The 24,789-nt window shown below is 41.8% G+C and overlaps 1 protein-coding gene across 1 annotated transcript in view; it reads left to right on the top strand.

Moving 5' to 3' along the window:
* Positions 1 to 24,789, top strand: part of LOC136863829 (beta-alanine transporter-like) — a 767,558-nt gene that overhangs the window by 734,064 nt on the left and 8,705 nt on the right. The window contains exons 9-10 of the mRNA XM_068226105.1: positions 3,992 to 4,206; positions 18,984 to 19,162. Coding sequence (XP_068082206.1) covers positions 3,992 to 4,206; positions 18,984 to 19,162 — 394 coding nt within the window. The remainder of the gene's footprint in view (positions 1 to 3,991; positions 4,207 to 18,983; positions 19,163 to 24,789) is intronic.

Raw genomic sequence — 24,789 nt, forward strand, 5'->3', positions numbered from 1 at the left:
GCATTATTGAAAGAATGGGGTTATGATTAAAAGGGAAAATAATCAGTGTCCTACAAGAGCGTCATGTTGTCTCCTCTAATATTACATCACAGTGTTGAAATACGAGGAGTGATCAAGTGAAACCCGCCCAGGTGATATAAACCAGTACTATGAAATTACAGAGTAAAACATAAGTGCTTAATGAAAAAACATGCTGTTTAATAAAACGCTCAACTGCTTCCTGAACCATTCGAGCTCCACAGCCTTGAATTAATAATCGCTGTGGAAGCGTTTTTCCTTCAGAAATTTCTTTAGAGGCCCAAACAAATGGGTCATAAGGCGGCGGATCATACCTGTCACTAAGCTGGCTGTGTGGCTGTCTTGATTCAAAATTATGATAAATATAACCGACAATGAATGTTTTCTTAAGAAGGAAGCCATACTCTCCAGTGTTGACTTAGTCACATGTAAGTTAAAAGCTTTTCAGTCTGCAAACACACAAGTTTAATACAATATATAACACTATAACATACTTGTAAAAAATACACACTATTAAAAAAAGAGTGATATGTTTCATTCTACAAGAACATCCTCGGATTCTAACGTAAGCAATTTTGCACATACGAGTATTTACGCATTATTTAAAGTGATTGGATAAAACCTGAGGATGTTCTTGTAGAACGAAACATATTATTCTTTGTTTAATAGTGTGTACTTTTTACAGATATGTTGTAGTGTTATACAGGGTGTCCTTTAAGAAGATCCCAATATTTGTAGAGGAGGCAGCATGCAACAAACGAAGGAAAAAAGGTCCCATAAACACGGGTCGCAAACCCCATATCTTTGGAGTTATGGTCCGGGACATCTATCATCAATGATCACCATGTCGTTGATCTATTCTTCACAACATGTGCTCGATGTGAAAAGGTGCTTCCATCCTACGTCGCATGGAATCATGCAATCGTTAGAACACCCCTAGCTCTTTCCAGATTGCATCACAAACATCGAACACGCTTTCTTGTAGTGTATCCACATAATTTGTTGGGTACCACATACACCATGGTCTTTGCTTCTCCCCGAAGTCAAAAATCTGAAGGGTCAGGCGAACGGGCAGGCCAAGGCATTAGCCCGCCCTGAACAATCCATTGCTCATGGAAGACCCTTGTTAGGTATCGCCTAGCCCTACGATGAAAATGGGCCGGCGCCGTATCATAATGAGACCATGATATAACAAGCTAGTAGGTTTGCGACCAATGTCTTTTTTTACAAGTTGCTTTATGTCGCACCGACACAGATAGGTCTTACGGCGACGATGGGAGAGGAAAGGCCTAGGAATGGGAAGGAAGCAGCCGTGGCCTTAATTGAGGTACAGCTCCAGCATTTTCCTGGTGTGAAAATGAGAAACCACTGAAAACCATCTTCAGGGCTTTCGACAGTGGGGTTTTAACTCACTATCTCCCGAATACTGGATACTGGCCGCACTTAAGCGACTGCAGCTATCGAGCTCGGTGCTACCAATGTTTGTGTAGGAACGTATTTCCGTCTTTCGATGCATACGACCCTCCGTAAATTAATGGAACATAGTGATCATTGATAGTAGTGGTAAAGGACCATAACTCCGAAAATATTGGGTTTGCGATCAATGTCTATCCTTACTTTGTTGCGTGCTGCATCCTGCATTAATACTGGAACGTTTTTCAAGGACTCCCTTTATATTCTATTGAACTTGTGTGTTTGACAGACTGAAAAGTTTTAAGTTACGTTAATGAATGTAGAAGAAATAATTTTCCGTGCTTGTGGGGCGTGATCTAATTGGGCTCCTCACCGAGGACTGCAGCCATCAGTCCACTTCTGACTAGCGGAGAAAATGTCGGGCAAAGTCTGCGGTGAAACACACGGAGCTAGAAGCCCAATTAGACGCTGGATGTGAAATCACAATCTGTTATAGTAATCTGTTATAATCCAATTTTGGCCATGTTGCACCAAATACACTATAGAGAATACGCGACACTTTGCGAGATATCGCAAGACATTGATTGCCAGCGCACCTATCGGGACGCCTTGAAATTGAGTATAGTAATATACAATACACTATGAATTATTCCGAAAGTGTCAGATTCCAAGTCGTCTTTAATTAAAAAGTGGATACAAGAGTTTCGCCATCTCATATCGGATGTAAAATTATATTCTATGACGTTTGCAGCTAAGAGGAGAGTGAAACTTTTTTTTATATCTACCCCTAACAAGTTATTATCAATTTAGCAAAATAAGCATTGTATTTTAATGGATTCCTATTAAAATACGTAAAATTGAAGGTGCCCAAAATATATTAGGACTTATTTGAGAGTCTATTTCAGGCAGCTAAAAAAAAAATAATTTAAGCACCTAAAATTCCGAGGTCTAGTTATCATTATTGCAAGTTTCCGTGGTGGTTGGAAGTGTAATGTGTTATATGAATATGAAGAGAAACGTGTTGGAACAAACACAAACACCTTTTCTCCGAGCAAGAAGAATTAATTACACTCGATTAAAATCCCCGATCTGGCCGGGAATCGAATCCGAGATCTTCTGAACCGAAGGCCTTAACGCTGACCATTCAGCCAAGGACTCGGAAAGAACGAAATAATTATTGAGTTTCATTATTTCTATCAGTATTAACATTCAACTTTCGTAGTAGAACAAAGCAAAAATCGTTATTTAGGTTAAATATTTCTATCAGTTTTAACACGCATGTTTTATAGTGTCAATCTTGTCGCCTGATGTCTAAGGTCGGGCCGCCAGGTGCGCCACTGTCAACGTGTCTCTCATTTCAGTACGGGAGAATAAGAAAGTGTCCAGCATTGTCTATAGTGTATTTGGTTGCACCGTCATATAGGCTAGATCTACTTATCAGTACGGCGGAGTAAACTCATCATTATGGAATTCAGACGTTTCTCACGAACAGCAGTGCACCATTCCTCGGTTCGATTTTACACCATCTGGAGAAAATACAACCTTCAGAGAGTTATTCAACCAAGAAAGTGCTGAAGCTGTGCCTTAATTGAGCCTACGGCGGTTTCGTTCCCACTCCTAGCCCCTTCCTATTCCATCGTCGCCATAGGACCTATCTGTGTCGGTACGCCGTAAAACAGCTCATAAAGAGAGTTACTCAACACATTCTCACTAGGACCACCCTTATTTATTCGGACTAATTGTGTGTGAAATTTGAATATTGGTATCTTAGAGTTGAAACTTGCACGATCTGTTGAACAATTACTTTCTTGCTCCGCGTTGGACGATGTAGTTGTTCAATGTACATACTGTGCATAGAACCAATGACAATATCCTATCCTGACAAATAATTAATTAAAATCGATTTTACGTAGATTGAAGACCACAACCCAACGGTGCGGTATTATTTAATAAAAAATCTTTATTTAATTTTCCTCACTGGAATAGTTACAAGTCTTCACCGCTTTTTCCACAGCTGTGGGGTGGGTCGCGGATGTTAGCTATGCCGCACATGTGGATTTGGGCTTGTCTAACAGCCGGATGTTCCTCCTGACGCCAACCCTATATGGAGGGATGTAATCACTATTGCGTGTGTCTGTAGTGTGGTGTGTTGTCTGTATGTGAAGAGGAGAGTGCTGGGGTAAACACCCAGTCCCCAAGCCAGAAGAGTTAATCGCAACCGATTAAAATCTCCGAATCGGCCGAGAATCGAAACCAGAACACTCTGAAATGAAAGCCTCAACGCTGCCCATTCAGCTAAGGAATCGGGTAGAATAGTTACAAGAGTGTGAAAGTTATTTCCAGCACTTCCAGTTTTCAAAATTAGTATGGCCAAAAACGGAAATGTTTTCATTGAAGACCTGTATATACATTTTAGATGAATGATGTGACTGTTTCTTCTCTATATTCGAGCACTCGCGATCCCATTGGACCAACAGATTAGATAAAACTTCTCTGACTTTGAAGGAATTCTTAAAGTTAATTATTTACAATTTCTTTCTGAAGTTCACTGTTGTTGCAGGTTTACGAATACAAGTGTGTATGTGGGACTGTCTTACTACGCGCCTGCTCTTGGAGGTGATGAGTTCCTCAACTTCTTCTTGGCCGGAGCAGTGGAGCTCCCAACCTATATATTCCTGTGGCCTGCTATGGAGTGGTGGGGAAGACGATGGACATTGTGCCTGAGTATGATTGTGGGTGGTGCTGCTTGCCTAGCTACAGTTCTCGTCCAACACGGTAAGATCTCAAGAGCCTCAGTTGAAAATTTCCTGTATTACTAATGTGTTAAGAGGGCTGCCTAGTTGGGGCAGTAAAGGCGTGCTTGGTTTGCCTGGATGAACAAAGGGTTTGATGCCCCAAAAGAGTCCAGAAATGTTGAAATGAAACAATGAGAGGCCTTTATTTTCCCGGTAGTGATAACGTCGCATTAATACATAGAAGGATTTTCGACGACGCAAGGATGGGGAAGAGCTAGGACTGGGAATGTAGCGGCCGTGACAATAATTAATTAATTAATTAATTAATTAATGTTATGGAAGCGTTTGCCAATTAGAAATTTCTGGACATGCACGAACAAACTGAAGCCACAAGGAGGCAGATCAGGTCATTCATTAATTTGACTGTGTTTCTGTCTTGTCTCAAACCCATGATTGCACATGAATACACATGGTTGCACAGGTTTAGTGTGCAGTGGGAGACTTGCAGTTTCGGCAGAATTTGGAGACCGATACTCCCTGCCAGGCATAGATACACACATACGTTATTATTATAGACCGTTCTGCCTTTCAGTGTTCAGTCTGCAAGCCTCTGTGAATTTACTAAACGTCGCCCCAATCCTCTATTTGCAACTAGTGCTGTGGCCTCATTTAGTTATATCCTCTTATCTTTAAAGCGTTAGAAACTGAGTCTAACTATCGGCATCTTGGTTTCCCTCTACTTCTCTTACCCTCCATAACAGAGTCCATTATATTCCTGGGTAACCTATCCTTCTCCATTCGCCTCACATGACCCAACACCGAAGGCGGTTTATGCGTACAGCTTTATCCATCGAGTTCACTCCTAAATTAGCCTTTATCTCCTCATTCCGAGTACCATCCTGCCATTGTTCCCACCTGTTTGTACCAGCAATCATTCTTGCTACTTTCATGTCTGTTACTTCTAACTTATGAATAAGATATCCTGAGTCCACCCAGCTTTCCCTCCCGTAAAGCAAAGTTGGTCTGAAAACAGACATAGTTTCGTACGGGAGCTGACTTCTTTCTTACAGAACACTGTTGATCGCAACTGCGAGCTCACTACATTAGCTTTACTACACCTTGATTCAATCTCACTTACTATATTACTATCCTACGAGAACACACAAACATAAATACTTAAAATTAGCTACCTGTTCCAGCTTTGTATCACCAATCTGACATTCAATTCTGTCGAATTTCTTAGCTACTGACATCAATTTAGTCTTCGAAAGGCTAATTTTCATACCGTACTCATTGCACCTATTTTCAAGTTCCAAGATATTAGACTGCAGGCTTTCGGCACAATCTGCCATTAAGACAAAATCGTCAGCATAGGCCAAACTGCTTACTATATTTCCACCTGCCTGAATCCCTCCCTGCCACTTTATACCATTCAGCAGATGATCCATGTAAACTACGAACAGCAAAGGTGAAAGTTTAGAGTTCTGTCTAACCCTTGTAATTGCCCTGAACCAAGAACTCATTCTACCATCAATTCTTACTGCAGCCCTATTGTCAACATACAGGGTGGCGCACGAAATGTCATACACTGGAAATTGTTTATAGAAAATGTAGTATACAACATATTGAATTCAAAATGGCGTTACAACATTCACTGACATGTGCATGGTTAGTCCGTGCGCAGGACATGTTCAATATGTCCACCTTCTCGGTATTACAACAGCTTCGAGATGAACCTGCATGTTCGCGATCACCCTACGACACAAGTCCTCACTCAACCCTCGGAAAGAAGTCACAATGGCCGCTTGCAATTGCTGTACATTTTCTGGTTTATGGCGGTAGATCGTCTCCTTCAAATATCTCCACAGGGAGAAGTCGCAGGAATTCAGATTGGGGCTATGTGGTGGCCAGATTGAGCCACTCTGAAAACACTCGGGATATCGATGGGATATCACAAGGGGCCCGAAATTTTCATTCAGGAAGAACATTTGTCATTTTGTATGGAAACACGTCAAGGTCAGACTGCGGTATTCTCTGAATTGACCGAGGACAGATGCCCAGCTGAACACATGCAGTTCTGGTGGAGTTGGAGGGGCTCCGATCCACAGCCGCTCTCACAGCAACAGCATTCTCCGGTGAGCTGACCGGCTTGAGGCGGGCCGTTTTCTCTCGAGTATGTTGCCTTCTGTTTCAAATTGCTTGGCCAGTCTGTATACCGTCTGCTGGCAAGGAGCCCACCGAGTACGGAAATGAACACGAAACATTTCCTGGGTCCGAGCTACACTCTTGTTTCAGCATGAAACAACACTATCTTCACCTTCTGTTCACGCGACAATCTCCCCTCGTCCGCCATGCTGTATAACTGGCAGCCGGTACGCATGCGCGAGATGTGGTACTGCCTGTCGGATCACGCATGAAATAAGGTTTCTGTTCACGAAAGGACCTGATTGTGAGCCCAGGTTTACATATTTTATAAAACATTTCCGATGTATGACATTTCGTGCGCCACCCTGTAAATGTCTTTGATTGATTTTTAAAATCTACACTTAATTCCATAGTCCCCCAGTATGGCGAACATCTTCTCTCTCGGTACCCTGTCATATACTTTCTCTAGATCTATGAAACATAAACATAACTGTCTATTCATCTCGTAACATTTTTCAATTACCTGGCGCACACTGAAAATCTGATTCTGACAGCCCTTCTGTGGTCTGAAACCGCACTGGTTTTCATCCAACTTCCTCTCAACCACAGATCGCATCCTCCCTTCCAAGATGCCAGTGAATACTTTGCCTAGTATGCTAATCTAAGAGATACCTCGACAGTTGTTGCAATCCTTCCTGTTCCCTTGCTTATAGATAGGTGTAATTACTGTTTTTGTCCAATCTGAAGGTACCTTACCAACACTCCATGCTAATTTTACTAGTCTATGAAGCCATTTCATCCCTGCCTTCCCACTGTACGTCACCATTTCAGGACTAATTTCATCTATTTCTGCTGCTTTATGAAGATGGAGTTTATTTACCATCCTTTCCACTCTCAGGAGTGTAATGTCACCAACATCATTTTCCTCATCCCCATGAGCTTGGTTGTTCGCGACACCACACGTTGATAAGATTTTCAAAACATTCCCTCCACCTGTCCAGTGATTCCCTGGGATCTATTGTGAGTTCACCTCGCTTTTTCCCTCCCTTCCTAAGATTCTTTATTACTATCGAGAAAGGTTTCCCTGCTGCTTGACCTAGCCTTTCCAGGTTATTACCAAAATCTTCCCACGGCTTATATTTGGATTCAACAACTATTTCTTTCATTCTGTTTTTTTTTACATCTACATGCAATTCCCTGTCTGCATCGGCCCTAACCTATTCGTGTCTATAATTCCAACTCTAGGTATATCGTCTTGACTAGTGTTACTGCAGTGTCGCTGAAACGTGGACAGTTTTAAAATACCCGCAGGGCTTAATATCCCGAAAAGTCGGAGCTTGTCGACTGGCATCGTCCCTAGTGTGTGAGTGAAGAGATACTTGCGATATTACAGTTACAAATGGAATGAGCGGCTGACTGTTTTGTAGCTTTGGATGTGGGGTTCTCAGCAACTTCCTTGCCTCGAATATATAGTGCATGTGTAGCTTCATCAGGCGAACATTCGTGGTGGAATGAATTTATTTCCCTACCTAATATATCAAATGTTCTCTAAAATATTAAATAAAGGAAAGGCGTATACATTTAAGCTAAAGCCCTTTGACAATTCATGCAGGGGAAGTTGCTAGTTCGGCTGACACTCAAAAGCCCACGAAGTGCACTGCTTTACCTCCATTAAGCCGTTTATCATCAGTGAATACGTTATATTTATCCTCATCCTGGCAAAACTCGAAACTGAATATAAATTATTATGTTTACACGGGATCATAAAATTCACTGAATTATTATTTCCTATTCTCTAAACTCGTGACTTGTACATTACAACACCAATAACGTGAGATTTTAAAGAGATGAGAGAGAAACTGAAATGTTAACACAACTTCAACATTTGTAGTCATGCGCAGAACACAAACTAGCCAAGCTTTGGTACAGGTTATGGAATCCCTCTTAATCCAGAGGATGTATGAGAAGCTAAGCCATGCATTCCTGTGGAAACGAGGTGTTGCGGGTTCTGGAGATTAGACTGGAGTATAATGTATCCCCTCTATATTATAGTAGTTACAAGTTAAACCGCCTACCATCCGGAACTTAAAAGCGAAACTGTACTTGTCACCATTTTCACGAAACCGCTCCGAGAATGCAATTTGCTGAATTGAAATGTTTACAGTCCGCCTCTGTGGTGTAGTGGTTAGCGTGATTAGCTGCCACCCCCGGAGGTCCGGGTTCGATTCCCGGCTCTGCCACGAAATTTGAAATGTGGTACGAGGGCTGGAACGGGGTCCACTCAGCCTCGGGAGGTCAACTGAGTAGAGGTGGGTTCGATTCCCACCTCAGCCATCCTGGAAGTGGTTTTCCGTGGTTTCCCACTTCTCCTCCAGGCAAATGCCGGGATGGTACCTAACTTAAGGCCACGGCCGCTTCCTTCCCTCTTCCTTGTCTATCCCATCCAATCTTCCCATCCCTCCACAAGGCCCCTGTTCAACATAGCAGGTGAGGCCGCCTGGGCGAGGTACTGGTCATTCTCCACAGTTGTATCCCCGACCCAAAATCTGAATCTCCAGGACACTGCCCTTGAGGCGGTAGAGGTGGGATCCCTCGCTGAGTCCGAGGGAAAAACCGACCCTGGAGGGTAAACAGATTACGAACGAACGAACGAACGAACGAAGTGTTTACATTAACAGAGTATCAGTAGGGAAATGTGTTCTGAAATAAATTCAGAGTAAAAATGGAGTGAACAGAGGTGGTAGTCCTTGGGAAGCACTCGAGCTGTACGCTGTTTTCATACGCACTGAAGGGATCTTAAGTACCCAAAAGCAGAGCAAAGTCATCTCAGTACCAGGCCATGAAGGCCCTTGGAGGGCTGGAATTAACCTGGTAATCATTTTTGGTGTAGGATGAGTGAACCTCATGTGCACCTCCGGAAGTGGAAATCTCGTTTCTTAAATTTTACAACTTCTTGACGGGGATTCGAACCCACGTCCTTCCGGGCGAACCGAGCACGCCTTTACCACCTCAGCCAGGCAGCCCGTATCACAGGTACCTATTGTATTGCAAATGAAATCAAATATTCGTTGAGGTGAAGTAGAAAATCACTCCGGCGACTCGAATCCAAAGTCTCCAAATATCTAATAGAGTGTGGCAGTCTCTACGCTAGAGACGAACTCGCCAGTGAAATATCTTTACAACCCAGTAATCATTCTTAGCATTTTGAAGAGACTACCTGTACAGAATATCTACCTCCAAAGTACACATTGCATAATTGTATTTCTATTCTTGTAATTTCGTTGTAGATGCCCCACAGCGATTCTAACGGTGTATGTATTTGAAATTGAAGGAGATGATTGGGAAGGAAGCAGTGATTGGTCTAATTTAAGGGTATCACTTTAGCAGCTTCATACAGTTAAAATGGGAAACCCCGAGAAACCTTCCTATCTTCCCTAAACTACGACAGTGACCCATTAAAGCCCAGTGTCTCGTTTTCAAAGTGTCTTAAATCTATTTAAAAAATAATATAACGGCCTCAATTGACAAATTTATTACTGAATCGTATAAAGTTTTGATGTTATTTTCTGTTATAAATGTGTTTATCAGCAATAAACATGGTATTTGTAGTAATTTTTTCATCATCAACTCAACAACGATTTGTGTCTTTACTGTATCCTGCTACATCTTCCATACATCCAGCTTCAGAAATTCACTTGTATTCGCGTGTATGTTCATGAAAAAAAAAAATGATTGTCCTTTCTAATCTGAATAAAGAAAATCCACAGCCTGTGTCCAGTAAATCGAACGGATCACGAATGGAATGAATGAAGCCCCCTTCTGGCGGCGAACACAGCAAATGTGCCGGCTGTCGAAGCCTGTCGCACTCCCCTGGGGCATTGATTGATTACTGACAGATGAAATGAAATTATATTGGAGAGTGTTTCTGGAATGAAATATGACAGGGAAAACCGGAGTACCCGGAGAAAAACTTGTGCTACCTTCGCTTTGACCAGCACACATCTCCCATGGAGTGACCGGGATTTGAACCACGGAACCCAGCGGTGAGAGGCCGGTGCGCTGCTGCCTGAGCCACGGAGGCTACTAATCCGAATATTAACATCCTTAAAACATCCCTTTTCCATTCTTGCGTCGCCGAAAGCCTTATATGTGCGACGTTAACTACCAAAAGAACATTGACCGTTTGCTTCACAGGCCGAATACCTCAAGACAGGGACCCTTCCCGCAGTTACACTGGTTGGTTTCCAGCAGTTAGGGCCGGTACTACGTCTGTCAGATAAACTACCAGGTACGTAGGCTACAGTTTTACAGACTAGAAGTTAAATATTTTCTTGCGTGCTATCAACGAATTTTAACGACGGTATTTTTATGCCGAAGATGTCATATTTGTATTGCATTGGTAATAAGGTTACTGAAAATATAGTGAAGTTTAGTGCATTGGTGTACGTGTTCCCTGATGTTTAGCGCTATTCCCTTTGAAATTGTATTACTAGAGTCCAATATCAGACTCTTATTAAGCTGTAATATGGAAGTTCAGGGCAAAAAGAAAATTAGGGTTGAAATCTGCACATACGAAGAAATGTTAAAATTAATTAACTATGTAACGAAACTCAGAAATTGTGGTAGAAAATAAAAAGACTGAAAATGTAACCTGCACACGAAAGTTAAGATTCGAGTTATGTATCTTATCAAATAATTCCTTCCAAACGGTACAATTTTGTTTCTTGACTAATACTATTTACGAGGATGCGCGACACGGCGAGTGTAAAGTTTATATTCGTAATTAATGCCACTGTATGCAGCGTATCATCACTAATTTTATTATTAATTCAATGTTGCTAATTTAATAAGTAGTAATTTCCCTTTTTTTAGACAATGTTAGAATAGCAACTGGCAAGCATTTATTTCACTGTAGTATACGTCCTCATTCCACGGACCAATCATCCTGAACTATGTCGTAAACCTTCACTCCATATGTGTCCGACTCGTTGGATGAATGTTCAGCGTATTGGCCTTAGGCTCAGAGGGTCCCGGGTTCGATTCCCGGCCGGGTCGAGTATTTTAACCTTCGTAGGTTAATTCCATTGCACCGGGGGCTGGGCGTTTGTGCTGTCCCCAACATCCCTGCAACTCACACACCACACATAACACTATCCTCCACCACAATAACACATGGCCGATGCCACCCACCCTCATCGGAGGGTCTGCATTACAAGGGCTGCGCCTTTATTATAATTATTACTCCATATGTGCGTCGCGGATAGATTTGGAATAGAACACAAGTTTTTGACACATACTCTAATGGTTAGGAAATGTGTACTAATACCCCTAGTACCCTAAAACAAAATTTCTGACTTTTGGGACTCGAACCCACAAATAACTACGTGGCAGCATCAAACGGCATTGCCATAACGACTACGGCTACCTAGGAAACTTGCCATTGAACTGCTTGGGTGCAACTCACATCGCCAGTAGCAACAACATGCTAGCTTCGGAAATCTTAAAAAATTCTGTAATAGCTGGACAGGAAGATGATATATTTTATAAATATATTACATTATAAAAACTTATTTTTTGTATGACATCATGCAGATGTAGGTTCATCTTGATGTGTAGCCAACTTGATTCTTAAAGTAGCGTCCCCGATAGGAGCAAAGTCCCAGATAAGAGCGTTAACTGCCTCTCCGTCCGCCTCTGTGGTGTAGTGGTTAGTGTGATTAGCTGCCACCCCCGGAGGTCCGGGTTCGATTCCCGGCTCTGCCACGAAATTTGAAAAGTGGTACGAGGGCTGGGACGGGGTCCACCCAACCTCGGAAGGTCAACTGAGTAGAGGTGGGTTCGATTCCCACCTGATCCATCCTGGAAGTAGTTTTCCGTGGTTTCCCACTTTTCCTTCAGGATAATGCCGTGATGGTACCTAACTTAAGGCCACGGCCGCATCCTTCCCTCTTCCTTGTCTATCCCTTCTAATCTTCCCATCCCCCGCAAGGCCCCTGTTCAGCATAGCAGGTGAGGCCGCCTGGGCGAGGTACTGGTCATCCTCCCCAGTTGTACCCCCGATCCAGAGTCTGAAGCTCCAGGACACTGCCCTTGAGGCGGTAGAAGTGGGATCCCTCGCTGAGTCCGAGGGATAAACCAACCCTGGAGAGTAAGCAGATTAAGAAAGAAAGAAAGAAGGAACTGCCTCTCCAACTTCGGCATAGCTAAACTCGAGAATATTCTCCCAGATTGCACACAAACGCAAGTCGTAGTACGAGTTTTCAACCGAACTTCCAGATAAATGTGCGCCGTGCAAACTGCCACATAAATTTAAACCGCACTTTTGTCTGGACGTATCGGCCCCACGGTGTAGGGTTAGCGTGTCTGCCTCTTACCCGGGGGCCCCAGGTTCGATTCCTGGTCAGATCAGGGATTTTTACCTGCATCTGAAGGTTGGTTCGAGGTCCACTCAGCTTACGTGATTACAACTGAGGAGCTAGTTGACGGTGAGATAGCGGCCCCGGTCTAAAATGCGAATAATAAAGGCCGAGAGGATCCGTCGTGCTGACACACGACACCTTATAATCTGTAGGCCTTCGGGTTGGGGAGCGGTCACTTGGTGGACAGTGATAAGGAAAGGATGACATGCAGCAAGTATTTCACGAATGGTTATGTGACTAGCGACAAAGCAAGAATTGACGAACTACAACGGGAATTAAATAAAGCACATCTCATTATTGCAGAGCTACAAAAGAAAGTGTATGTGAGAAATGTAAGCACTCATTCATCTATTGAAAATCTGAAACCTGTAAATTGTGTGATACTAGGCGATTCTATCGTGCGGCATATAGGATAGGAAAATAGGTCATTGAAAGTGACGTGCATGTCGAGAATACTAGCGAAACAGTTGAACATGAACATAGAGGACGAATGTGGCGGAATTGAGCAAGTAGTAATTCTCCAAGTAGGAACTAATGACGTAAAAAGGCAACGGACTGAATATATAACGGGGGACATTTATGATCTAGTGAACTCAACTAAGAAAAAGTTCCCGAAGGCAAATGTAATTAGTGGTATAATAAGGAGACAGATGTATCTTGAAAGAAGATAGGCCGATTGAACGAAACGCTTCAGTGGGTTGCCGAAAGTTCCGGATCACTATTTGTAGACGGCAACAGTTGGATCGATGACAGGGACTTCAGCAGGGATGGACTTCGTCTGCACCAGTGGCTGTTCAAGCAGTACGAGAGTTTCGCCTCCAGAGCAACAAAAACATCAAATCAAAGAGAGTGCGAACCGCCTCCACCCTAAATGACGAGGCCCAGTGTATTAGAACATACTGATGGCAGCATTCAGGAGAACATATATGAAGACTAGTATAGTCGTGACTTTAACTCCTATAGCAAAATCATTATAAGTAAATTGATTTCACAAATAACATACTTTAAAACACCATGTATAGTAATTTAGGGATATCTCGACACGCTAAGCAAAAACCTGTAGTTTTGATCATGCTTTATTTGTAAAATATTTCAATTATTTACCAGGTGATTTTGTACACAGTTAGTTTATGTTTTCTATTATTTATAGAAAAAATAACATTTCATAACCTGTTAAATTATCAAATAAATAAAGGATGCAATAATGTCCACTTCTCCCGCACTTAGGGAGAACCTGACACTAGGTAGAACCTCCGAATAGTTACGCAACTATTGTACACAGTGGGTACATATAAACTGCCCATCGTTTCCATTTTCCACACACATCTCGTGGAACCATTTCCTGCATTCCCCACTACATTGGACCCATGCCTCATTACGGTTGTCGTCACATACTGCGCAGTAATTCTCAGACCAAAGAAGTCTGCTTGAGAAACTAGCTTCCCCGTTGCGCACGCCGAGTTCTCGTTGTTGTCCTTCGATTTGAAGGATTCTTTTCATTTTCGCGTTTCCTATTCTTTAAATTTTCCCGATAATCCTGTGAAATCACCGTGGCGGATGGAGGGGAAGCAACACATCCCTATTCCTACAGCTTATGCCTTATCAAGCACATCCGGATCTTTGCAGTGCGTTGAGTGTCCGTCGATTATGAACCGAACCTTGCCCTGAAGTTTGTAACGGTTTAGGTGATCAAGGAATAATGATTCGGACATTTTAACAACTGAGCCACTGGGCATTCCTTTTGAGTGTATCTTTGCCTTACCCCTTTCATTATAACAAAGAGTGGGATAGCATATTCAATAGCATTACCACACACCATTACTGTTACCGTAGATCCTTTTTCTGCCGTGGTGCCGTGAAACACGTTTTTCTTTCCTTTGTCACTAATAATCTTCCCTGCCTTAAATATGAGCTGAACACCAGTTTCATTGACATTCAAGATATTACTAGGCTCTTGAAAAACCCAGTCATATCCAACCATTGCCTTTTGGTTTTTAAATATGCTTCTTAACACCATTCCCCTGAGTGAACCTAAAAGCCAGTTCGCGTAAGTCGGTCACTGTTCGCCCAAACCCTTTAGAATCGAGATGAAACAGGTGGTTGACTAACTGGTCCTCCATAGCTTTGTCAAATGTTGCTCCTTATTCCAGTTTTCTATTGGTAGATATACCAGATAGTATACCTGAGTGTATTCCTTGGAATACTGAAATACTTCGCAACTGTTGCTAAAGTAGTTCCATTTTCTTTCACGTCCTTAATAGCAGCAGCAATATCTTCTGCATTCCATCGTCCAAGCAGACCTTTGTACACATATTTCCGTAGCATCCTCCACCTATAACCATTTGGATGCAAAACTATTAATACGAAACTTCTACTTTATCATCAGTCTCCAACCTTCGTAATTTGAGTTTAATTTATCACTACAAACATTATTATAAAAATATCGCATTACAAAAATATGATACATATCCCAATACACTACATTGTCATCATTTATTACTCCTACTAAACTGTAGAATTAACGCACCATTAAACCATGTCCCCAAAAATGTATCCCGGTTTAGAGATTCAGGAAGATCTCGACAGTGTCGAGATCTCTCAGCTTGTCGTGTCTAGATCTCCCCGAGTTTCATTGGCAGGCAAGAGGTCGCAACACTTACCAAGCTGAAGGTTTGGCGATTTGGAAATGACGTCACCGCTTCTCCGAAACTTGCTTAGTGCGCCTAACCTAAAATATTATCTTAAAAGTATCGCATATCTACCTATTTCGTTACACAACCTACTCATCATATTATAGCAAGTTACTTTTAAATCATATATCACTTACTTACTCACCTTCAATTGTTCATATGCCTTGTATTTATAGTGATAATCTTCCGCTAACAGGATGACTATGAGCACAAAACTATACGGCTCCTTTAAATGTAGTTGCAAGTTTGGCCTGTGCAGTACTGTGGTTACCAGAGGCGCTAAGCTTAAAAGTGTCCAGTTCTCCCTCATGTCGGGATCTCCCTAAGTTACTTTATGGTTGCAATTTGACTGATCAAGGTTGTATAGATCTATAGTTCACTATTGGCATCTGAAAATGTGGGCACTAGAAGAATCTACAGTTGTTGGCCTGGACAATATCAGAGTTTCGTTTACATTTATCAACAATCTTGAGGTGAATATGGCATTTTATCCAGGCATATGACTACATTCATTACACATTAGGACACAGACGATAATAGTGTACATCAAAAGACACAAGAGTTTGTAGAGGAAGTGAACAGATTCATAACAGAGGATAATGTAGACAAAGAACATCAATCAATAAATGATCCGCATTTAAGGCTGTTGCCCAGGTGGCAGATTCCCTATCAGTTGTTCACATAGCCTTTTCTTAAATGTTTTCGAACAACTTGGAAATGTATTTAACATCTCCCTTGATAAGTTATTCCAATCCCTAACTCCCCTTCCTATAAATGAATATTTGCCCAAATTTGTCCTCTTGAAATATAAATTTATCTTCATCTTATGAACTTTCCTACACTTAAGAGCTCCACTCTAGCTTATTTGTCCACTAATATCATTCCACGCCCTCTCTCCACCGAAAGCTTGGAACATACTACTTAATCGAGCATTTCGCCTCCTTACTCCCAAGTCATCCCAGCCCGGAGTAAGCATCGCTTTCATAACACAACTCCTTTGTCAGAAATCATCCAGAACAAATCGCACTGGTTTCCTTTGAATCTTTTCCATGGGGCCCTTGAATGAGCATTCTAAGGCTGTAGTTAACTATAACATTTGGTTTGCACTCAAAAAGTACTGATCAAAATATAAATACTTGTGTGGAGGACTACCCTGGGCAGACTTGCTGCGTTCGTTTCCAGCCATGCCCGTATCAAGTAGTTCTGGTATGGCTCCCATATCTTGGAACCACATTCTGATTGGAGTCTCAGCAAAGATTTACATGCCCTCACCTTTATATCATTACTACAACCCCTAAATATTGTCATTACCATGTGAAGAGTTCTGTAAGCTTCCTTTACAACATCATTAATGTGATAAAGCCAATGAAGACAATCCCTTATATTAACACCTATATGAAGTACTATAACCTCATCAAGACAGTAAATAAATCTGAGAGGACTTTTCCTCTTTGTGAAACCTATATCCTGACTTTTGTCCCGTTTGCCATCATATCATTGTCTGCTGCCCATCTCACAAGATTGTCCAGGTCTGTTTGTAGATGCTCACAAACGTGTATTTTATTTACTACACTATACAATACAACACCATCCTCAAATATCCTTATCTGTGATTGCAAGTCATTACTCATACCATTTATGTATATAACAAAGCATAAAGGTACGATAATGCTGCCATATGTGATCCATCTCTTAATCATTACCGGACCGGATTACATTTCACTGACTTTAGTGCTCTGAGGTTTAGTTTCTGGAAATTTAGCCATTTATTCAACCACTCTTATATCTAGTCCAATAGCCTCCAAATTCATCAGTAATCTACCATGATTACCCTATCAAAAGCCTTGGAAAGTTCAAAAACCATACAGTCCATTTGACTCCTGAATCTAAAATAGCTGCTACATATTTCTGGAATCATACAAGTTGAGTCTTATCGGAATATCCTTTCCTAAAACCAAACTGCCTTCCATCAAACCAATTAGTAAATTTGCAAACGTATCGAATATAATCAGAAAGAACATTTCCCAGGGCTTATTGGCTTGTATTTATCTGCTTTTCCCTTGTTCACTGAGGCTACTCTTGCAACTCCCCATTCATTCAATATCGTTCCTTCACGCAAAGAGTAATCAGATAAGTCTTTCAGATATAGCACTATATCCTGACCCACTGTCTTTAGAATATCCCCAGGAATGTTATCTATCCCAACTGCTTTTCCAGCTTTCAACTTTTGTATCATTTTGTAAATGTTTTATTATCATATCATTTCAGACAGTGACCAAAGTCAATTTCATTATGAAATTACTTCAAGTTTAAGACTGTCTCATAGAGGATAGAGAACTACAACTTGTGTGTTGGTGTCTGTATATAGCTCTGCATACAGTTATAGACTTGATGTGGCTTTATCAATGAGTGGCAGAGTAGCAAGCAAGATTTATATCTGCTTTCAAGACACACAAAGCACTTTCAGCATAAATATTTCAGAAGCAGCTTGTCCACATAACTTTCATATGAAGGCAAACAAAAGTGGAAAAATGATGAAAGAGCCCATGAAACGTTTTATAACTTCAGTCTTTTGTCAATATCTCAGTGAAAAGAGCCTATTGCTATCTGATTTCTGGTCAGATAATACAGATTGTAGGCCTACCCTTTTAGATGCTGTTTTCCTAACAAAGAAGTTATACTTAAGATATTACCACCAAAAACAATAAATTACTGTCAGCCTGTTGATATATACTACTTTTGGCGATATACGAATATAACTAGAAGGAATTCTGATTTTGTAAGGCTACATTGTGAAAAACCACAAATGATGCTACTCGATAGGCATTTCATCATTAGAATTCACTCAGCTTTTTGCACCAAAATACGTACAAGCCTACGTTGCAATATGTTCAGCAAAAGATAGGTTATGACATTGACATAACCATATCTTTGTTTTAAAATATAATTAGTGTGACTTCTGATACTGGACTGCTTGAAAGCGAACACAATGTTGAGTGTAACAATGTGTCTTTTTAATGCGATGTGCATATTGTTCTTTTCCACTGTGCTTTAACTACTTCACTGAAATCCCACATCTGCACTTCGAAAACTAATAGCAGCAATATCAAGTCAGTAGAACAAATGTGTTGTATGTATCGCAATTACTTTAAGCAGAGGGTTTGTGCACTGCTAATGGAAAATGTGATAATATACTCTCGGCATTGAATTATGTCTTTTTTCTCATATTATATTGATATGTTTCTTTGTGTTATCTAAGTTTCTCTCATAGGACTTTAATAGGTGATTATTCAGTTGTCAATTGAGTTAGAATGAACCGTTTTGCATGGGAATGAATCACACTATTATTATTGTGATGAATAATCAATATTCTAACCACGCTTTGGCGTAGTTCAGAGCATTTGAGGTCAAAAGTATTCCTTGCTGGCAAAATGATTGTCTTTACTATTGATAGTCAAGCTTATAGTAGGCCTACATGCGTTTCCTTGCCCTCCAATATATCTAGCATAAGATGAAACACTAAAGCTTGGTGTCTTATTCTGTATTTGACTTTCCTGTTCCAGATGCTACTGTCACGCTTGTTCTCTACTGCGTGGGGAAAATGGGTATATCGTGCTCTTTCGTAGTTTTACCCCTACTAGCTTCTGAATTGTATCCAACTGTAGTTCGAGGTTTGGGTATGAGCACGAGTTCTGTGGTAGGAATGCTAGGACCTGTCTTCATTCCCCTGGTGAATTATCTGGTGAGTATCTGTAACTACCCTACATCTCTATGTAACCATAACCTATTCAGAAACACAAAACATTAGCTAACAGAAGAAAGATAATTATTTCGTTTTAATGATGTAGATGTTCTATTTTAAGGGTTTTGTTCTTTGTTCTATTTTGATTTAATGATGTAGATGTTCTATTATAAGGGTTTTGTTCTTTGTTCACCTATCAGAATAGCCTACTGAAGACAGTAACACACATTAACTGCATTCCTATATTTGTACACACTCATTATTACCTGGAATGTCCGGCTCCATTTATAAATGGTTAGCGTGCTGGCCTTTGGTCACAGGGGTCCCGGGTTCGATTCCCGGCAGGGTCGGGAATTTTAACCAACATTGGTTAACTTCTCTGGCATGGGGCTGGGTGTGTGTGTTGTATTCATCATCATTTCATCCTCATCACGACGCGTAGGTCGAGTACGGGCGTCAAATCCAAAGACCTGCACCTGGCGAGCCGAACATGTCCTTGGACACTCCCGGCACTAAAAGCCATACACTATTTCATTACCTGGAATATTTTGTGAACGAACAAATATGACTGGCTGACTTCTCTAACAGGTCAGCACGATTTTTCGTGTAGAAACAATATATTTTCTTAATATTTTATGAAATCTTGTATTAATTCGAAAAGGATAGTCATTTGCATGGAAAGTGTATTAAAATTAAATTGAAAGGATATACTGGATACTACATTAATCACAGGGGCGAAGCGTCATGGGAGAAAGGGTAGACAGCGTATACCCTTCATATCTTGCACATGAAATATTCTCTAGTTAATTCAATTAGGTTTTTAGAACATCAATCATTCCCACATTCATGACATTATTGTATTCCCCGCTTTACTTATTTTTGTATCACTTCGGCAGTATGTAAAGATTGTTGGTTACAAGGATAATGTCCAGATAGAGGAGGTGACTTATACTAAAGAAGTATTCAACTTTACCTATGACAGCAATGACAATTATAGTGAGATACAAAAGTTGAAAACTAGAAAAGCAGCTGGAATTGATAAGGTTTCGGGATATACTAAAGACAATGGGTTGGGCAGCCCCTGTATATAAAGGAAAGAGTGATAGGCATAAAGCTGAAAATGACAGGCCAGTCAGTTTGACAACATTGTATGTAAGCTTTGGGAAAGCATTCTTTCTGATTATATAAGACATGTTTGCAAAATTAATAAATGGTTTGACAGAAGGCAGTTTGGGTTTATAAAATGTTATTCCACAGAAGCCCAACTTGTAGGATTCCAGCAAGATATAGCAGATATCCTGGATTCAGGAGGTCAATTGGACCGTATTGCGATTGACTTATCTAAGGCATTTGATAGGGTAGATCATGGGAGACTACTGGCTCAAATGAGTGCAATTGGACTTGACAAAAGAGTAACTGAATGGGTGGCTCTGTTTCTAGAAAATAGAATATAGAACTCACAGAATTAGAGTAGGTGAAGCTTTATCTGTCCCTGTAAAAATTAAGAGGGGAATTCCTCAAGGCAGAGACCTTTATGTTTTCTTATATACATATATCAATGATATGTGTAAAGAAGTGGAATCAGAGATAAGGCTTTTTGCAGATGATGTTATTCTGTACAGAGTAATAAATAAGTTACAAGATTGTGAGCAACTGCAAAATGACCTCGATAATGTTGTGAGATGGACAGTAGGCAATGGTATGATGATAAACGGGGATAAAAGTCAGGTTGTGAGTTTCACAAATAGGAAAAGTCCTCTCAGTTTTAATTACTGCGTTGATGGGGTGAAAGTTCCCTTTGGGGATCATTGTAAATACCTAGGTATAAATATAAGGAAAGATCTTCATTGGGGAAATCACATAAATATGACTGTAAATAAAGGGTACAGATCTCTGCACATGGTTATGAGAGTATTTAGGGGTTGTAGTAAGGATGCAAAATAGAGAGAGGATATTTGTCTCTGGTGAGACCTCAACTTGAGTATGGTTCCAGTGTATGGGACCCTTACCAGGATTACTTGATTCAGGAACTGGAAAAAATCCAAAGAAAAGCAGCTCGATTTGTTCTGGGCGATTTCCGACAAAAGAGTAGCGTTACAAAAATGTTACAAAGTTTGGGCTGGGAAGAGTTGGGAGAAAGGAGACGAGCTGCTCGACTAAGTGGTGTAGGCTGCTGGGGCATGACGAATTTCCTGAGCCAATCTTCGCCCCCCCCCCCCCCCAAGGCTGGCTAATAGTCGTTTCCCTGACTAGTGTATTTCTCGGCCGTCGTGACGTCAGATGGAAGCTCCCGTCTTCAGCGGTTTTCGTACCTCGGGCTTATATGGCCCTTAGTACCGCAATGTATCAGTTCCAACCGAACCCGTCCTGGGATCTCCCGGCACTAAAAGCCATACGCCATTTCATTTAAAATTCCAACAAGTGACAGGTCTTCGATGTAACCGATGGTTCGAGCGTTGTTCCGTTGTCTCGTTCGCTGGTTTCCCCTTGGCTTCATAGAACCATCCCACGGCTTCAAGGAAATCGGTCAGGGACTTACCGTCCTGCTACAGCGGAGTTTTGACCACTTCCAGGCGGCGCACCCTAGTTTGTAGTCTCGATGCCTGCTTTGCGGCCTCGAACTCCAACACGTGGCCGAGGGCATCTCCTTGGGTCGTGTGGTGGGTGAGGCGAAGGGCCTGTTGAGTATCTGGGTCGCGTAATTCATCTATGAAGGTCTGCCTACCCTGCTGTTCACAGAACTCTTCTGGTGCTGAAGGATGAGCCAGGCGAACGACATCTGTCTCGAATTCTTGGAGTGCGCCCGTACTCTTCTGAGTCCTGGTTCGAAGCTGGGTCTGGTACGCCAGTTGTAGGTGGTGATCTCAGTAACGGGCGTCTATATGGGCTACTAGCGTAGTGTGGTTGTTCTGAGCGCCTTTTCGTAATGCCTGTAGTACATTGACGGCTTCCCCACTCAGAGCCACGACCAAGGCTGTAGCTTTGTCCCCTTCTCTCCAGTGATTAGCGGAATAGGCCGCCTCCATGCTACCTTCCCGTCGAACGTTGGTGGCGTCACCTTGGTTGAACTCGGTACTGCAGACGATGACCCATCAACACAGGTTCCGTCTCATAGATTATTGCTTAGACGGGCGAATTCTCGCTTTAGTTCCTGGATATAGCGTTGAATTTTTCATCGACCATAGCTATTTTATCGTCAACCGTTCCATATTTTCCTCAATTTCCTCCTCAATTTCCTGCTGGACCATGCTCATCTTGTCTTCAATTTCGTTTTTTCCTTTAGTTATTTCTGCCTGCAGAATATCCTTTATCTCGTGGTGGCCCTGCTCGATTAGTTCCTTTACTTTTTCTACCTTCTCCTGGCCTTCCTCCATCATCATTTTCTGGCATTCTTTCGTCTTTTTTTGCCCGTCTCTCATCTCCTTTCGATTAACCTCCTTCTTCTCCACGTTTTCTTGATTTTCTTCCATCTTCTCATCCATCTTCTTTTGATTTTGTTCCATCTTCTCTTCCATCTTCTTTTGATTTTCTTCCGTCTTCTTTTGATTTTCTTCCATCTTTTCCTCCACTTCTTCATCATCATATCGAAGAGCGCATTTAACTGTGCCTCCATTTTCGTGTGGCCTCCGGTCTCAACTGGCATGCAGTAATTAACAAAAGAGGAAAAACATTTGTATGAGTGTGTATTCACTGTACACCGACGTTCTGGAATGTTCCCGATGGCGGTCGAAACCTGCAGTATCTGGTCCGCTGATTACAATGATGTATCACACATAAGGTCTATTCTAACTTCTGACACCACTTTGTTACAAATAAAACTCCATCTCTTTCATTACTCTAATTTATTTCGGTATGACCTAATTAATGCACACACACATTTAAACACACAAAATTCTAACCAGGTATGAATGGCCACACTTACTAATTACAAGTCTATCCACAAGTCCCTCTTCTTTATGGCATCGCAGGTGGTCCGGCCCGTTGTTACCTGCGGACGGCTAATCCTTACTTTCACTACCCCAAGTCCAATCAACTCATACAGCTGCTGTGTGTAGACAATTGGATTTGAACACAGTGCCACTGGCTACACAAAACACGATGACTGTTCGTTGATTCTACTCCACAGATAGTCCAGTAATTCACAGAGTCACATGCAGTGAACAACTAAACAGCTCAACAGTATTCAACAGCAGGACGATACTCACAACAGCGGACATTAACACAGGTACATTTACCTTCACACTCGCGATAGCGGCTTCCCTCGCTGAGCCTCAGTTCACAGAAATACACGAACACACAGTAGAGTCTTCCGTTCAATCGTCTCCACCTACTCACTGGTCTCTCCGACTCCACAACCACGGCTCGTTCGCAGGGGCTTTGTATTAATACCTCGATGTGGGGTCACTAGAACATTCACGGTTCGGCTGGAGATCGAACTTTCCCATCGTATCTTCCAGAAATGGCATGGAGAAACTAGATGAAGGGAACAATAGAGAAAGGACCATCGCATGTCCTCGGGTGGGCTGGGAAGTTCCCCGAGCTGTCTTAGTCGTGCCCTTTCAGGTAATACCGAAGTGACTGCGACAAGCATGATGGTGGCTTGAGCACGTAACTAGAAATTAAATATATTCCTGTAAACTAAGATAATGTTCCTTTCGGCACAGTTACGTTTTTTGTGATGGAATGTACATTTTTCCTTGCCAAATTAGAGACTAGGCACAAATATATGAATAATTTTCACATTATTATCAAAAGTACTTCCGGAGATATCACGTTATTTCTGGAGGACACGGTCAATGTAGGTGTGTGTCTGTCAAACACACAGTACAGTGCTCTTCCGAAGGTTATTGGTCTCTCCCACGGTAGTCGAAGTTATTGATGCTAGTATACTATGGTTAATAAAGTTCTGGTACTGTAGATGCAGTCATGTACTGTAACAAGATGAAAATGGACATGATTTTTCTCTTCAGTGAGGGTCATAGAAACGCAGCAAGAACAGTGATACTGTTCTGTACCGCAACTGATGAAGGAAAGCAAAGTCTGCATTCTGGCTGCTGTAGCAAACAACCCACGACAGATTGTGCATGGTTCAGGAATAAATCGTTATAGCGTTTATCCCACTTTGCGCCATCATAAATGTCTTCCGTGGTACTTGTCACTGAATCAAGAGCTGGATAAAATTACTTTGGCTCCCATATTGGATTCACCCTCTGCATGTGGAGGACGCACATGTAGAACACACCCGCGGTATCCCCTGCCTGTCTTAAGAGGTGACTAAAAGGGGCGACCAAGGGATGATCAAATTAGAACCATGAGACTACTTGTAATTAGTACCATCACGCAGGAAACACCATGGGTCGCATGTACTTGCGCGTAGTACCAGTATGTTAGGTACGCAATAGGTTTGTGATTAGTAGGGACAGTGTGTGAATCAGGATGAGGGTCTTACAGTACCTGAGATTCGTACCCCTATATGAGCAACACCATGGGATGAGCGACACCATGGTTCTGCCTTGCCTATTAGTTCCCACTATGTGAGGAATACCACGGGGTAGTTCGGGTCCCTGTGATTAGTCCACTTACGTGAGGAACGCTATAGGTTTGCGTTGCCTTTATAGGTTAGCGTT

This window comes from Anabrus simplex, chromosome 2 (genome assembly GCF_040414725.1).
Source record: "Anabrus simplex isolate iqAnaSimp1 chromosome 2, ASM4041472v1, whole genome shotgun sequence".
Taxonomy (NCBI): domain Eukaryota; kingdom Metazoa; phylum Arthropoda; class Insecta; order Orthoptera; family Tettigoniidae; genus Anabrus; species Anabrus simplex.